This window comes from Eubalaena glacialis, chromosome 9 (assembly GCF_028564815.1).
Source record: "Eubalaena glacialis isolate mEubGla1 chromosome 9, mEubGla1.1.hap2.+ XY, whole genome shotgun sequence".
Taxonomy (NCBI): domain Eukaryota; kingdom Metazoa; phylum Chordata; class Mammalia; order Artiodactyla; family Balaenidae; genus Eubalaena; species Eubalaena glacialis.
Window position 1 is genome coordinate 21,625,737 of NC_083724.1, and position 17,696 is coordinate 21,643,432.

The 17,696-nt window shown below is 38.1% G+C and overlaps 1 protein-coding gene across 3 annotated transcripts in view; it reads left to right on the forward strand.

Moving 5' to 3' along the window:
- FKBP15 (FKBP prolyl isomerase family member 15) overlaps positions 1-17,696 on the forward strand; it is a 54,499-nt gene that overhangs the window by 19,662 nt on the left and 17,141 nt on the right. For all 3 annotated transcript variants that reach the window (XM_061200091.1, XM_061200092.1, XM_061200093.1), the window contains 12 exons: positions 305-454; positions 1,344-1,412; positions 2,731-2,877; positions 5,365-5,507; positions 5,991-6,048; positions 10,252-10,359; positions 12,775-12,877; positions 13,363-13,469; positions 14,950-15,064; positions 16,461-16,570; positions 16,880-16,987; positions 17,512-17,606. In XM_061200091.1, the coding sequence (XP_061056074.1) occupies positions 305-454; positions 1,344-1,412; positions 2,731-2,877; positions 5,365-5,507; positions 5,991-6,048; positions 10,252-10,359; positions 12,775-12,877; positions 13,363-13,469; positions 14,950-15,064; positions 16,461-16,570; positions 16,880-16,987; positions 17,512-17,606 (1,313 nt within the window). The remainder of the gene's footprint in view (positions 1-304; positions 455-1,343; positions 1,413-2,730; positions 2,878-5,364; positions 5,508-5,990; positions 6,049-10,251; positions 10,360-12,774; positions 12,878-13,362; positions 13,470-14,949; positions 15,065-16,460; positions 16,571-16,879; positions 16,988-17,511; positions 17,607-17,696) is intronic.

Consider the following 17,696-nt stretch of genomic DNA (forward strand, 5'->3'; position numbering starts at 1 on the left):
GCTTTTATCTCCATCTTACAAAAAACCTCTGAAATAAAGTTCACAGGAGTTAAGTTATTTGGCTGAGGTCACAAGTTAATAAGTGGCAGTGCCCAGATCTGTACCCAGACAGTCTGACTCCAAAACCATACTTCTTAGGCACTTTAATTCCTGGCAAGATTACTGACTTTGGAATGGTTTACTTCTAAACATGTAATCTGTTTTGCTAGTGGGTACCACTGTTTGGAAAAGAACATTAGCAATAACTGAGTGAGTACTTACTGAGCTTAAAGTAAGTTTATGCTGCTTTGATTTCTTCGCACAGGTATGCATCGCCAAGTGCAACAGCACCTCTTCCCTGGATTCAGTGCTGTCACAGGACCTTATTGTAGTAGAAGGCCCTGCTGTAGAAGTTGGTGATTCTTTGGAATTGGCCTATACCAGCTGGCTCTTTCAGAATCACGGACTGGGCCAGGTAAGAAAATGTACCCTGCAAGTTCTTTTGTAATTTAAATAGCATGAGAGCTATTCAAATGTAAGATATTATTACTATGAATTGCTGCTTTTGGCAAATAGAAATCTTTTAGGAGCCCTGCTTTAGTCTCTACAACTGCTTTTGGGGCATAGCCATGAAATGCTAATGTGTAAAATCTGCTCAGTGCCACTATGTCTCTTCTACTTAGAGAAAGGAAACCAGTTTTGCAAGTATCATTTTTGGTAATTGTTCATATGTATGTCTCTTCCTATACCAGTTTTAAACTTGAATATATTCTTATGAGATTAGGTCTTAAAACTTTTTAGACTTTCCTCACAGTTGTTTCTCCGTTTTTCTTATACTAGATACTGTGAATAGATTGGGCTTGTTTTGTTTTTATATTATTAAGCCCTCAAAAGTAGTGTGGTTTGATAGAAAGAGCTTTCGACTATGAGTCCAAAAAATGTGGATTCAGGTCCCAATTTTATCCTAACTTGACCTTCTCGAGTCATTTAAGCTCTTAATTTATTTTCCCTGTGAATGGAGCTTAGTGGTGCTCACCCTGCTTTCTTGGCAGGATGGCTGTTGGCATCAAATGAGATAATTTATTTGAAAATTCTTTATAGATGAAAATATTTTTAAACACTTGGTAGGAGAAGTTTATTTTTTTCTAAACCTGGAAAATCCTTGCCTCAGAGATATTCAGTGTGATAACACCTTTAGCCATGATGTGGTCTCTTCTTTTCAGGTCTTTTAAGAAGTATTTTTCCAGTCTATTTGACATTACCTATTTCAGAAGTACTGTGCTGGTGTGTATTAAGTTGAATATCATAATGATTATTATTATTTTTGAAATTGGCTAATCTTGTTTATTTTGATCAACTTTCAGGTTTTTGACTCCACTGCTAACAAAGATAAGCTGCTTCGCCTGAAATTAGGATCAGGAAAAGTCATCAAGGTAAAGGCTTAACTGTGTTCTTATTATATATGGGTTTATCAGTTGCAGTGGGCTTAATTTAGAGTGAATTTTGTAAAATTTCTAACCTGGGTATATTTTTGGAGAATCTGGAAAGGCTTGGTTAAAAAAATAGGAAGAGAAAAATGTGCTACGTTACCTACATTTGGGAAATTTTTACCTGTGAGACAATATATTGAAGAAGGGTACATTTCTTTTCTCTAGTCCCTACATTTTATTTTTCATCCTGTGGTTCTGAGGGAACTATTAAATTCTTCCTATCGCCTAATAGAGAAAGAGGTGAAACTGTTTCTTCTAGAAGTGTATCGTAATGGGTGATTCTGATCTGTCTGGGATGCTTTAAATCATGGTGGGAAGCAAGTACAACATAGCAGGAGGAACACTGGGATTGGAGTCTGAGGACCTGGGTTCATGTTGTGAATTTCTTCGTCAGCAACTGTGGAAGTATTTTATAAAGTAAAGAGTATTTTAGGGACTTCCCTGGTGGTCCAATGGTCAAGACTCCACACTCCCAATGCAGGGGCCCTGGGTTCAATCCCTGGTCAGGGAACTAGATCCCGCATGCTGCAACTAAGAGCCTGCATGCCGCAACTAAAGATCCAGCACGTGGCAACAAAGATCCCATGTGCTGCAATTAAGACCTGGCGCAGCCAAATAAATAAATATTAAAAAAAAAAAAGAGTATATTACACATGTGGGGTATCATTGCGTCAAGACGTACTGATGCATTGTGAAGTACTCATTTATCCATGTGGCAGAATGGTTTTCTCCATAGCTTTGTTTATGACTCCTTTTCCCAGAATCCTTTGGAAACTTTTTCCTGTAGATCATAGCAATTGGGGCATGACCCTTAAAGTTAGACTCATCTAGTGTTGAAATCTTGGCTTAACAATTTACTAACTGATTTTGGGCTAGTTACTTAACCTCCTTAAGCCTCAATTTTCTCTTCTGTAAAATGGAGATATTGCTACTAACCTTATGAAGTTATATTAGGGATTAAACAACATAATGGAAGTAAAGCACTTAGCAAAGTACTTAGAAAAATGTGTTTAATAAGTGATAGCTTTTATTTCTATTTTAATGCCATTCTTCTGTTCCAATTTCTCTTATCATCTAAGGTAAGCATATTTCATACAGCCCTGGATATGCTGGCTTTTACAAGTGAATTGAGAAGCAGTATTCTAGATGTTCTTATAACCAGTGGGGAGGGGGGAATATAAACCCGATGATCCTGTACTTTGTTTTGTCTTATGAAAAGGTTTGTATCTGATGAGCTTTTCCTCTTCTCTGATTCCTTAAGAGCTGGGAGGATGGAATGGTGGGCATGAAAAAAGGAGGGAAGCGGTTGCTTATCATCCCTCCAGCCTGCGCTGCTGGCTCTGAAGGGGTAATAGGATGGACTCCATCAACAGACTCGATCCTGGTGTTCGAGGTGGAGATTAGGCGGGTGAGTGAAATTGTGCTGTGTTGTGTTTGATGAGTCCTCTTTGCTAGTTAAGTAAAATGAATAAATAAATGTGTCGGAAAAGATTCTGAAGATCTTTTTTTTTTTTTAAGTAGAAATGGTGTAGTTGGAAAGAACAACAGCTTTGGAATCTAAAGGCCAAGGTTTATGTCCTTCTTGGCTCTGTATTCATAGTCACTTCTCTACACTAACCTTCTTTTTATTTTATCTGTAAAATAGTGATTCCTGCCCAATGTTCACACCTTTTGATTTAGTAATGCTTTGGCTACAAGTGTATGCTATCAATATGTTTACATAAGAGTGCAAAGATACCTGTATATAGATAGATAAATAGAGATAGATACATAGTTTCCTCCCTCTGCCACGTTGTTTGTGATAGTAAAAAACTGGAAACAGCTTAAGTGTCTATTATTATGAGGCTGGTTAAATTATGGTTCTTCATAGAGTGGACTTCTATGTAGTTCTTAAAGAATATCCAAAATCTATTTTTAAGTGAAAGAAGCAAGTTGCTAAACAGTATGGGGGGACTTCCCTGGTGGTCCAGTGGTAAAGAATCCGCCTTACAATGTAGGGGACGCGGGTTTGATCCCTGGTCAGGGAACTAAGATCCCACATGCCGGGGGGCAACTAAGCCCGTGTGCCACGACTACTGAGCTCCCGCGCCACGAGAGAGCCCGCGTGCCGCAAACTACAGAGCCCACGCACCCTGGAACCCGCACTCCACAACTAGAGAAAACCCACACGCCACGACTAGGGAGAAGACTGCGCACACAACAAAGAGCCTGCGCCCCGCAGCAAAAGATCCCGCATGCCTCAATGAAGATCCTGCATGCCACAACTAAGACCCGATGTAGCCAAAAATAAATTGAAACAAACAAACAAACAAAAAACAGTATGGGTAGTATGATCTTGTGTTTGTGTGTGTGTGTGTCTGTGTGTGTATACAAATGAATATATATATATGCCTATATATTCATATAAAATTTCTGGAGGCATTAAAAGAAATGAAATGATTTTCTCTGGAGAATGGAAATGGAGTTCAGAAACTTCTACTTTTTTACATTCTACCCTTTGTACCATTTAAAAATTTTATCAAGAATAATTTCTATAATAAAGTTTGTAACAAATTGTGGTTAATTAATGTTCCCCCTCCCCCCCCAGCAAAAAAAAAGACTCTGTTTGCTTTATACTGTGATTATTAGGTCTGAATGTGATAATGTTTGTGACTATAAAGTACAATGCAAATAAATATTATGACCATCCTCACTGTGGTGATTATTCCTGCTGCAACAAAGGATATGCATTTTTTATCAATGACCCTTTCCTAATTGAACACCCTTATCTCTGGTCGGCATTCCAGCCCTCTTTGACTGACGTGCTTCCAGCTGCCTTTTTCACAGCTTTTATATTCTTTCTCAATTTTCCTTTGAGTTTGAGGAAGTCAAGGGTGGTAATAGATAACAAACCATTTTGAATCCATTAAGACTGACATTTTGTAAACATAAGAAAAAAATACCCTATTTTACCAATAATCAAAGAATTACAAATTGATTATTAAACTGACAAGGCTGGGGGAGTTCCCTGGTGGCCTAGTGGTTAGGATTCTGGCTTTCACTGCCGTGGCTCACATTCAGTCCCTGGTCGGGGAACAGAGATCCCGCAAGCCGTGAGATGTGGCCAAAAAAACACAAAAAACTGACAAGGCTGATACAGAACGATAATACCCAATGTGACAAGAGTGTTAAGAAAGATTTATATACTACTTACGGAGTATAAAGTAGTTCACCCTTTACGGTGTGAAATTTAATGGTATATATCAAAAGTTTTAAAAATAAGCATACCTTTTATCTAACAGTTTCACTTCTGGGAATTTGTATTTTGGAAATGATTATGTGTGAAGAGAGATAAAGCTATTCTTAGAAGTGTTGTTTGTATAGAAAAAATCAGAAATAAATTGAATATCCAACAACTAGGAATTGGTGAAATATATTTTATGATAACATAGATATTTATGACTTGTGTTCCCAAAATCCTTTGGAGACTTTTTCCTGTAGATGATAGCAGTTAAGGGCATGACCCTTAGACATACTCTTCAGTAGTTAAAAAGGATGTTGTCAATTAATAATTTAGTTAACGTGGAAATATGTTAATATATCAGTGAGTGAGCAAAGCAGGGTACAAAACAGTATGGCCCCATTGTTATAAAACACACACTTACACACACAGATAATATAAGTGGGAAATATTACATCCAAGATTCTAACAACGTTATTGCTTAGTGGTTGAATAGCAGGTGATTGTTACCTTTTTTTTCTCTTTTGGCTTATCTACATTTTCTGATTTGCCTACAGTGAATAGGTAATGACTTGTATAATGAAGAATAAGTAAAATGAAAGGAGAATGGAGGGGGAAGCATGCCTTTTTTTGTGGTCTATTAGCCTGTTCCATCTGTGGTTGATCTTTCCCTAGGTCAAATTTGCTAGAGATTCCGGCTCTGATGGGCACAGTGTTAGTTCCCGGGATTCTGCAGCCCCTTCACCCATACCTGGTGCTGACAACCTCTCTGCTGATCCTGTTGTGTCACCGTCCACATCTGTTCCTTTCAAATCAGGGTAAGATACTGGAGTTGTATAAAGCTCTTTTATTGTCCATGTAAATGATTCTTAGAGGGGTTCAGAAATAGGGGTATAGTTGAAAACTAAAATAATTTTAAATAATTGGGAAAAAATGGGATGAGGGAAATGGGGAAAGTAATTGCATCAGATTTTCTGACAAAGGATTAATATTCATACTCTATAAAAGCACTAACTTAGATATAAAAGAATACCTGCCAAACTCTGGAAGACAATCGGGCAGAAGGCATAAACACAAAATATATATCCAAGGAAAGAAATGTAAATAATAAGCATTTGAATGGAAAATTGTCCATCTTCACTAGCTTTCAGAAATTATACAAACTAAAGAAGAGTTAAAACTCTGTTTTACAGCGATTAAATTGGCAAACATTTTAAAAAACAATTTGTTTATACAGTATAATCTAGACTCGTGATTATGGATTTTGTTTTTATCTCAGGATATGTCTTATTTGCTTTCAGGGAGTCAGTTCTTCGTTCCAAATCTAACTCCCTCAGTGAACAGCTTACAGTAAATACAGTGAGTATATAAGTCTATCTCCTCATCCCCAGTTGGCTAGAAGGGTTTCATGTGCCTAGGGTATAGGAGGTTAGAGAAAAAAAAATGTTGAAAAATGTTGATTTAGGCTAGAAATCAGTGGTTACTTTATTCATTTTCCCTTACTTGAGAGTCAGTATAAAGTAGCTTGGGCTTCTGCATCGACAGACTTGGATTGAAATCTTTATTCTTATAAGCATGTGGCTTTGAGGAAATTATCTGACTTCTCTGGTCTTCAGCTTCTTCATATGTCCACTCTCGCCTCTCTTATTCAACATAGTTTTGGAAGTCCTAGCTACGGCAATCAGAGAAGAAAAAGAAATAAAAGGAATACAAACTGGAAAAGAAGAAGTAAAACTGTCACTGTTTGCAGATGACACGATACTATACATAGAAAATCCTAAAGATGCCACCAGAAAACTACTAGAACTAATCAATGAATTTGGTAAGGTTGCAGGATACAAAATTAATGCACAGAAACCTCTGGCATTCTTATACACCAACAACAAAAAATCAGAAAGAGAAATTAAGGAAACACTCCCATTTACCGTTGCAACAAAAAGAATAAAATACCTAGGAATAAACCTGCCTAAGGAGGCAAAAGACTTGTACTCAGAAAACTATAAAACACTGATGAAAGAAATCAAAGATGACATAAACAGATGGAGAAATATACCATGTTCTTGGATTGGAAGAATGAATATTGTGAAAATGACTATACTACCCAAAGCAATACATAGATTCAATGCAATCCCTGTCAAACTACCAATGGCATTCTTCACAGAATTAGAACAAAAAATTTTACAATTCGTATGGAAACACAAAAGACCCCGAATAGCCAAAGCAATCTTGAGAAAGAAAAACGGAGTTGGAGGAATCAGGTTCCCTAACTTCAAACTATACCACAAAGCTACAGTAATCAAGACAGTATGGCACTGGCACAAAAACAGAAATATAGATCAGTGGTACAGGATAGAATGCCCAGAGATAAACCCACGCACATATGGTCACCTAATTTACGACAAAGGAGGCAAGAACATACAATGGAGAAAAGACAGTCTCTTCAATAAGTGGTGCTGGGAAAACTGGACAGCTACATGTAAAAGAATGAAATTAGAACACTACGTAACACCATACACAATCCAATTAAAAAATGGGCAGAAGACCTAAATAGACATTTCACCAAGAAATACATACAGATGGCCAAGAGGCACATTAAAAGATGCTCAACATCACTAATTATTAGAGAAATGCAAATCAGAACTACAATGAGGTATCACCTCACGCCGGTCAGAATGGCCATTATCAAAAAATCTAGAAACAATAAATGCTGGAAAGGGTGTGGTGAAAAGGGAACCCTCCTGCACTGTTGGTGGGAATCTAAATTGATACAACCACTATGGAAAACAGTATGGAGGTTCCTTAAAAAACTAAAAATAGAACTACCATATGACCCAGCAATCCCACTACTGGGCATATACCCTGAGAAAACCATAATTCAAAAAGAGTCATGTACCACAGTGTTCATTGCAGCTCTATTTACAATAGCCAGGACATGGAAGCAGCCTAAGTGTCCGTCAACAGATGAATGGATAAAGAAGATATGGCACATATATACAATGGAATATTACTCAGCCATAAAAAAAGGAAACTGAATTATTTGTAGTGAGGTGGATGGACCTAGAGTCTGTCATACAGAGTGAAGTAAGAAAGAGAAAAACAGATACCGTATGCTAACGCATATACGTGGAATCTAAAAAAAAAAAAATGGTACTGATGAACCTAGTTGCAGGGCAGGAATAAAGATGTAGACATAGAGAATGGACTTGAGGACACGGGGTGGGATGGGAAAGCTGGGGCAAAGTGAGAGTAGCATCGACATATATACACTACCAAATGTAAAATAATTAGCTAGTGGGAAGCAGAAGCATAGCACAGGGAGATCAGCTCGGTGTTTTGCCATGACCTAGAGGGGTGGGATAGGGAGGATGGGAGGGAGTCTCGAGGGAGGGGATATGGGGACATATGTATGCATATGGCTGATTCACTTTGGTGTACAACAGAAAGTAACACAGTATTGTGAAGCAATTATACTCTAATAAAGATCTATTAAAAAAATAAATAAAAAACAACAAAAAAGGAAATAATTCTCACAGCCCCTCTAAGTGTTCTTGTGATATGTTTATAAAGCACTAAGCTCAAAGCCTACATAGAGCTTGTCTTCAGTAATCTCTCGAGATTTTTATGAGGTTTAAATGAAATGATGCCTATGGAGTTTTTAGTATTGTGTCTGGCATATTGTAAGAGCTCAATTATCATTAGCTCCGTTATCATAATTACTGCTAATGCTACATATCTTCATACTTTCATCCTCTCAGAGGAATTCTACACTAATTCACCAATTAGTTGACTTCTATCAGGTTTCTGGGCCTCTGTGTTTCCCCAACTGTAACATGAGAAGACTAGCATACTGTTATAGTAAAGTTTGGATTTGAAGACCTTTAGGAGGATGTACACTGTGTTTGCTGCTGCTCTGCCTGGTCCGTGAAGGCATCTGAGTTTGCTACATGTGGATGAGATGATAGCTGAAGTGCTTCAAGTTCTAAAGCTCTGTGGCTTTCACCTGCCACATTGGGAAACAGGATAATTGTATGGAGTGAAATTGATGATTAATTTCTCTCCAACACTAGTTTACTTGCTTATATTCAGTCCAAAGCAGGAATTAATTAAGCAAATAATTGATCTGATATGTGTAAAAAGTGATCTAAACCCAGAAGGTTAAGCCAGAGAATCAAGAAAATTGAAAAACAGTTTATAATCTCAGATCTTTGAATAGCCACAACAATTGTTCAGTATTAGTTCTTTTGTAGTCTCGAGACACAGCTACTTTTGTCACCTATTTCTAAGCTTCAGTAACTTTTGGTAGACTAGTGCTCTCCAACCTTTTTTTTTCTTTCTTTTCTTTTTTTACAGTTTTGTTTTTTGAGGCAAAGTTCACATAATATAAAATTAACCATCTTTTTGTTCTTTTTACATTTAAGTTTTTATTTGTTGTTTTGAATAGGTAATTACATTCATATGGCAAAGTTAGCAAAACAATATAACAAGATATACATTGAGAAGACCCATTCCTACCCCTGCCCCCATGTACTCTATTTTATCTCATCCCCAACCTTGGGTAACTGCTTTTATTAGTTTCTTATGTATTCAATGTTTCTTTATGCAGATGTAAGCAAATAGGAATGTATATTTTATTCTCCCTCCTTCACAAAAAAATAGCATATTATATATATTATCTGCCTTTTTATAATAACAGTATCTTTCCATGTTAGTATATAGAAAGCTTCCTCATTTTTTTTTATCTTTAGATCGCAAGATTCCATTGTGTGAATATTGGTGTATATAACTAGTCCTCTTTTGATAGACCCAACTTTTTTTGATTGTGTCTCCATTAGTTAAGAAAAAATGATACACCCTCTCAGTATATGTCTGTTTACAAATTATATACATAAAGTACTCTCCACCCCTGTAAACAAGTTTAATGTCTGATGTTTACTGTAGCTTAAAAATAATTTTAAAATAGAGGTTATGGTCATTTCTTTTTACACTCATTAGATCATCTTGTGCACCCTTAGGAGTATACACTCTGCTCTGAAGGCTGCACTTTGAACCAGTTAATGCATACAGAGGCGTTTAGCTCAGGGACTAGTATGTCATCAGTGCCAAGTCAGTGTTAAATGAACCTGAATTTAGAACACAGAGCTCCTGTTCTCTTTTTGCCCTAAATCTCTTCTGAATATTTATCTGCTGAGTTGCTCTTGGGCTTTTGAGAGGTTACTATTATCTAAAATGCCTCCCTCCCTTAATCTATACTTTAGTTTTTTATCTGTAAAATGAGAATACTTATGCCTGGAAGGGAGACTTGATTGCAGTGAAGGAATACAGATGAAACCACTTTGTCCATTCCAACATATAGGGAATTATTTTTCCTACTGTTATTAATTGTGACCCATGTATGCGTCTAGGCAAGAAATCTTTAATTCTCATTTTCTAGAAGATAGTTTCAAGTAGATAAGGCAGGGGGAACTTATTGAAAGATTTGATATAAGAGCCAAAAGACGTAGAGTTAACTGAAGGTAATGAACCTTGATTACAGTGATTTTTGTGACTTTCCTCTCTTTTTAGAATCCTGATACAGTCAAGGCCAAGTTGATCTCTCGGATGGCTAAAATGGGCCAGCCCATGCTGCCCATTCTTCCACCACAGCTGGATTCCAATGATTCAGAAATTGAAGTATGTCCCACTGGCTGTCTTAGAATGAATATTGCAGATGTTGGTGTCTTCTGTTCTTTTAACTGAAATTATTGCTTTTTCTGCCTCTAACCCAGAATCATTATTTAGAGAACTTATATTCAAAATGATACAGGTTGGTATTGGTACATGTGTTTCTGCTATAATTATCACTTCCCCTGAGAAATGGAAGCAATTCTGTATATCTGCCACAAGAACTGGGCAGTTTTAAGTAGTTAATTTAGCTTTCAACTAGAATCTCTGTTGTCAGCAAACATCAGCCTTTAGGCAGCATGATGCCCGACCCATAAAAGAATGAATTCATATTTGTTGATTGAATGTTTAGATTCTCTTGGGAAATGTTGATTTTTCCACTGATGTAATTTAATACGGAGATCACACTGTTGTAGGAATTCCCTGGCAGTCCAGTGGTTAGGACTCAGCACTTTCACTGCCAAGGGCACGGGTTCAATCCCTGGTTGGGGAACTAAGATCCCACAAGCCATGAGGTGCAGCCAAAAAAAACCACTGTTGTATCTTTTGGCTTTGTATGTGGCATGATTTTTTTTTTTTTAATTAATTTTTTTTTGACTGCATTGGGTCTTAGTTGCGGCGTGCGGGATCTCTCATTGCAGCACACAGGCTTCTCTCTAGTTGTGGCGCGGGCTCCAGAGCGCGTAGGCTCAGTAGTTGGAGCGCGCGGGCTCAGCAGTCGGGGTGCACGGGCTTAGTTGCCCCGCGGCATGTGGGATCTTAGTTCCCTGACCAGGGATCAAACCCATGTCCCCTGCATTGGAAGGCGGATTCTTAACCACTGGACCACCAGGGAAGTCCCCTGTGGCATGATTTTTTTGAAGTTCAAAAATTTTATTGCAATCAGATCTATCAATTTTTCCCTTTGTTTTTTGCTTTTGACATTATGCTTAGAAAGCCTTCCCACTTTCAGATACTGTAAACATCACATGTCTTTTTAAAATATTTATTATTATATGTTCAGATCTATTATTTCATATTTAATCCATCTGGAATTTGGTGAATGGTGAGAAGTAACTTAATTCCAACTAAGTTATTTTCCCATTGGTTAGTTCCTTATTGAATAAAATAATTCTTTCTCAACTGAATTGAAACACTTAACAGTGATTAATTTTTAGGATTCTTTGATATTGATGTAAAACAAAGCAAGCGTGATGCTTTTGAGGAAAAATATTTTCAAAATAGGCTTTCTGTTTTTTCACAATTTTATTTCTTTATGGAAAAGCTCTGTTTAGATTTAACATTTTAAAGGAAGATAGGATTTCTGGGACCTGTTATAGGATTGATTTTTATCTGGTTTCTGGAAATGAAATTTGGATAAGATAATATTCTTATTAAAATTTTTAGGTGCTAATTATTCATTGTAGAGTAATGTAAATTAAAAAGAAGAAACATATTTAACAAAAAGGACATTCTTTATATGTTGTTTCGTAATCTGATTTTTTAACTTAATGTTACATCATGAACATTTATGTTAATATCAGTAATATAAAAAAAGTAAATAAATAAAACAAAGCTTTATCACCTTTAAAGATAACCCAGTGCTCTGTTACATTGATTTATCATGATTCCTTTTACTCTGTTGTTAGACATTTAGGTTGATTTATGTAATGATGTAAAACTGGGATGCTTTTCCAGAAATGCATAATACATTTCTGAGAATATTGGGAAACAAGAGGAAGTTCTGAAGTAAAAGAATGTCAAAGAGATTTCAGCCCTTGAACTGTAGCATAGCAGATCACAGTCACTGTATATTGTGCCTCAAGTTTTTCTTCTCCTTGAATGAATCAGGAAGATGTTTGTATGTTAACTTTGTTTAGAATTATAGTAGGGACCAACATTGCTTTGCTTTTATGAAGAGAAAGAATGAGGGGAAAACACTCTAAAACTATATTGTCAAAAACAGCATTGTAATGAGGCACAGTGAATCCTACTCTGATTTTCTGTGAGTACCTTGAGGTCTGTGTATATTATTTGGCAGAAGAGAAAGGCTGCATTATTCCCTGGGTTCCCTTGTAAGGGGCCCTAATTCTGTGGAAACAGACTAGGTCAGTCTTAAGGTAGCTAGCTGCTGGTTTGCAAAATGATACATTATGGGGAGCAGTCACTCTAGCTGCTTCAGACAAAATAACATCAACAACTTATACTGGAAATTAACTATGATTATTTGATATAATTTACAGGGAGAAGGGATCCTACTGCAGTATATAATAGAGTGCTTTCTTCCCATAGCCCACACCTTAAACTCTTGCCTTTCTGCTTGCCTTTCCTTCCTCTTCTTTGCCTAAAAGCACTGGTTGTAAGCAGGTTTAGGGTGGACAGTCACCCTCAGTCTTCAATTAAGGACCCATAGACACAGTAACCAAAATGCTCATGCTGTTGCAGGACGTGAATGCTCTTCGAGGAGCTGGGCAGCCTATGGTGACTCCGTCCATCCAGCCCTCTCTTCAGCTAGCCCATCCAGTGCTCCCACAGATGACCTCACAAGGTAAGGAACCTCTCTGAGGCTCTGTGACCTTGAATTGGGTCGGTACCGAAGTTGTCATCATTGTTCCTTAAAATGTTAGGCTGCATTGTTTTAGTATTGAGAACTGAACTAGAGTATAAAACTTGTCAGTTTGTCCCTGGGTAGGGCATTTGCAGACCTGGAGATGTAGTTGGTCTGCTTGCTGTGTCTTCTGCTATGTTGCATTGTCAGTTTTGGAAATCGGTACTCAGCTAATGAGCCATCTCCCTGTGTGTAATTCTGCACTTTCTGTCAGCTGATGGCATCGTAGGTCTGAGTCACGTGCCCCTGAGCATGCCCAATTTCCTTCCACTAGCCCATTGCTGAGACTCCAGTAGAGCTGATTTTAGGAGACTAGGTGAGAGAAGTGGTCAAGTCTGAAGGGTGATGGTGTGAAAGGTGATAGTCCAGACTTGTACCAAGAAGCAAGGGATGGATAACAGTGAAAACTTCTTGCTTTATCTTAGCACCTCAGCCATCTGTTTCTGGGCTCCAAACACCGTCTGCTGCCTTGATGCAAGTTGCATCTCATGATTCCCACTCAGCTGTATCTGGAAACACCCAGTCCTTTCAGGTAACGACATTTTTAAACCGTATCAGTTATAAGCTATAATTGATTATGGTTCTCGTCCGTCTCTTTTCTTCTTCTTGCATGATTTGTACTGTACCAGTTCCTCACAGAGTTTATAATTTTTCTCCTTCCTGAACCCCTACTTTCTCATGTCCAAACAAGCAAAGGATTATCTACCTTATAGGTGGTTGTAAAGATTTCGTGCAAGAACAAGCAAAGCACCTGGCACAAGGCCTGGCACATAGTAAAAGCCCAAGCAATGTTTGTTTGTTTTCCTTTTCACACATGTCTAATTGAGGGCTATAGATTCAAGTCTTCTGTGTTCTCTTCTGTCAAACAGCTGATAGGCCAAGATTCTGCACTCCACTCAGCAGAACGGTTGTGGTGGAGGGTCAGTGGATGGAGGCTGTGTGAAAATACAGCTGAACTCTTTGTCTAGTTACCCTCCAAAAGTGAGCTCTTAAAAGTAGGTTCTTTTCTGTTTTCACAGAAGGCAGTGGCAACAGCCTGTCTGCCTCTGCTGACTGTTTGCCCGGACAGTGGACTCTTTCTTTTGCCCTGACACATTTGATGGTTAAGACTTCACTCCCCATGGTAACAGACCCTCACTTCCTTGGTGATTCTTGATGGAGGGATCAGAGTGATGGTGGCCAAGCTATGCCCCATTAGGAAGGGGTGTATCAGAATTGAGAAAAGTCCTACCTGGCCCTCTCCCCACTCCTGAATGGACCTAATGGAGAGTTATATCCTATAGACTAAGATTCTTTTTTAGTAATGGATGGGTGGTTATACCAATCCCTGGAAATGAGCTGGATTTCCTTAATTCAAGGAAGAATAACCATCATCACTAAAATGATAGCTGCTGTTTATTGAGCATTTATTGTCTTCCAGGCACTTACTTACCAGCTGTTAGGAACTTTACCTATATATCGCTTCATTTAATCCACACAACAACCCTAAGAAATGGTATTATTATTTTCATTTTATAGTTGAGGTGGCTGAGGCTCAGAGGAAAATGAGAGCTCTTGGTCATACAGATAAGCATCAGAATCTAGAAGGGGAGAGGCATCCTTTGGAAACTGGTGGCTTTAGTTTGGAATCGCAGTGAACACCTCTTCTTTTACCTTAATGAAACCAAGCATCGTTTGCTTAGTTTTAAAATTTTTTAGACCATCAATAGGCCCAATGGCCGGGGGATGAGTTCCTACTTAATTAAATCATCACAAGAGGACTGGGGAGTGACCTGAGACACGCTTCCCTCACTCTCTAGGTATGACTTTAGTGACCAGGCATCACTGGATTACATACATGACTCTCCTGCTGCAATTATTACCCAATACCAAGCCCTGGTCTCATACATCTTCAGCTTCAATAAGTTTGAGTCTCCTTCCAGTTTATCTACTTTATTCCATCCAAGACAAATTAAGCAGAAAAGAGAGAGATGACTGTTTTATGAGCCATCTGTAACTTGGCATTTTCTCAGCCCTATACAGGTATGCAAGCCTACACTTATCCTCAGGCAGCAGCTGTTGCTTCCCAGCTGCAGCCCGTTCGGCCCTTGTACCCCGCACCGCTCTCTCAGTCTCCTCATTTTCAAGGTAGGAGTTTCTCATCTTCTGCTCTTGCTGTGCTTTCCTCCCTCCCATCCTTTTTTCATTTTGACTCCAGTAGATCTCTGCCCTTTTTTTCTTTTCTTTTTTTTAAACAAGTTAGTTGAGGTATGACTTACATACCATGAAATTCACTCGTTTTAAGTGTACAATTCAATGGGTTTTTTTAGTATGTTTACGGAGTTGTGCAGCTATCACCATAATCCAGCTTTAGAACATTTACATCATCCCCACAAAAACCCTCATGGCCAGTTTCTGTGTTTTGTTTCTTGCATTTTCTCCTGCCAGCCCTTTTTAATTCCTCTCTCAGAGTTGCTCTGTAGAGTTCATAGTTAATAGTAAAAGAGTAAAACATTGGAGGAAATTGGGAGAAAACATGATGACTGTTCAGTATCTCAGATGAAAGCTATTTTGTTAAAATTTTAAAGTTGTGAAAAGAATATACTTTTATAAAAAGGTCAAACAACACAAAAAGGTGTGAAGTGAAGTTACTGTTTTCCATCATTAAACCCCCCTGACCTTAGGAAACAGTCACTTGGGTAACTTTTCAGATATCTTGTATACATGTGCAAGTGTGGTTGCCTAGTGTAAAAAACAAAGCAAAATAAAATGCACACAGCTGGGGTGGTATCCTGCCTTCTTGTTCTGCAGCTTGTCTTTTGTACAGTAATCACTTTGGGTATTAGGACAGTGGTAGGAAGAAGCAAGTATATCCGACGATGAAATTTATGGTCCTGGAGTGGTAAGGGTTTCCTGAGTGCATCCTTTGTCTGGAAGCCCTGCCCTTCTCCATCTGGGAAACCATTGAATCTGTCATCTCCTCTGTGAAGCCTTCCTGTTACCATCCCTCTCTCCTCTCCTTCCAGAGACATAACTGTATACGTGTGTCACCAAAGAGTTAATCTTGCTTTTCTCTGTGCTTCTTTTGTACCTTGTAACCTCGTACATGGTTCATTCTTTGCACTTACAACACTCTGTTATAATGATCTGTTTACACGTGAGTCTCCTCACCAGACTGACCTTGCCAAGGGCAGGAACCGTGTTTCATTCCTTGCTGGATCCTTGGTACCTGGTCCAATACCTGGCATGCAGTTGGGTGAATGGAGAAGCAATCTGAGTTGCTAGTGCACTACTTGTGCCCTTGAACCAGACTGTATCACTTGATGCATTTTGCAAGAGGATAGCTAGTTATTGTTAGCTTTGGAGCATTTTGCCTTTAACCCCTCTCCATCTTCTCCTGACAGTGTAAATCACCTACAGCATTTTCCAGTATTTGGAAATGTTCGTTTCTTTTTTTCCTCTGCTGATAGAGCTGTTGGCTTTTCCTCATAGAGTATCCTCTGCTACAGTTTCATAAGTTTCTTTTTGGCTTATGTCTGTTCAGGATCAGGTGACATGGCTTCATTTCTCATGACTGAAGCCCGGCAACATAACACTGAAATTCGAATGGCAGTCAGTAAAGTGGCTGATAAAATGGATCATCTCATGACTAAGGTGACTGAGTCATCTCATGACTAAGGGGCTGTGTTGAAAGTGGGGGTATAAAGAGGGGATACAAACAGGGAGCAACCAGGGCTATAGGTAAACTCCTCCTGGTTTCCTGTATTCATAGTAGTTAGTAGTTATTTCCCTAGAAGGGTCGTTTTATTTGGGGATCCAGTTAGCAGAAGAAAACTCCTGCTTACGTTGGAGATTGTCTCAGAAACTTATTAACCCCCCTCAAAAAAGTAGTCAGACCTTGGGTAAATTGTATTTCTCCTTTTAAAAATTTCATGAAAAGTCTTTCTGACACTCCTTTTGTAGGTTGAAGAGTTACAGAAACGTAGCACTGGCAATTCCCTGCTCATTCCTAGCATGTCAGTGACAATGGAAACAAGCATGATTATGAGCAATATCCAACGAATTATTCAGGTGAGAGTGATCAAGAACAGAGCACTCTAATATGTATAAAATAGATAACTAATAAAAAAAAAAGAATATCATTTAACCAAAAAAAAAGAACAGAGCACTCAACCTGGAGATCTTGCCCCTGCTCTCTCTGGAGATGTACTACTGTTTGAAACCTCCACTCCAGGAATAAGAGCATGTGACAAATGCTACACGGAGTTGGGAAATTCTGGAAAATCCATTATGGCTTAATTACTCCAAGTGACTTATCACTTTATTATCAGAAGGAAACATTTCTTTTTTGACCATACTCCAAAGCTTCCGCTTCATTTTATAGCCATTTATACATTTAGTCTATTGGATGTAGTGATTTGTATCCATCAGTTAGAATTTGATACATTGTTTTAAGTATTATATTTATGTGGACATAAGTTCTAGATTTTTCTCTCAGATATGTAACAGTATCACCTGTCAGTTCAAGTTGATTCCCTTTTATCTGGTGCTTTTCTCTTAAAAACTTAAGTTAAACATCATATATTTTGAATTAGGAAAATGAAAGATTGAAGCAAGAGATCCTTGAAAAGAGCAGTCGGATAGAAGAACAGAATGACAAGATTAGTGAACTAATTGAACGAAATCAGAGGTAATGACAGGTACGGGGCACTGGCTAGGATGGACAAAAAAGGGTTTAGTTTGTAAATGCCCAAGTTAAATAAGCATGTTTGTTTACAGA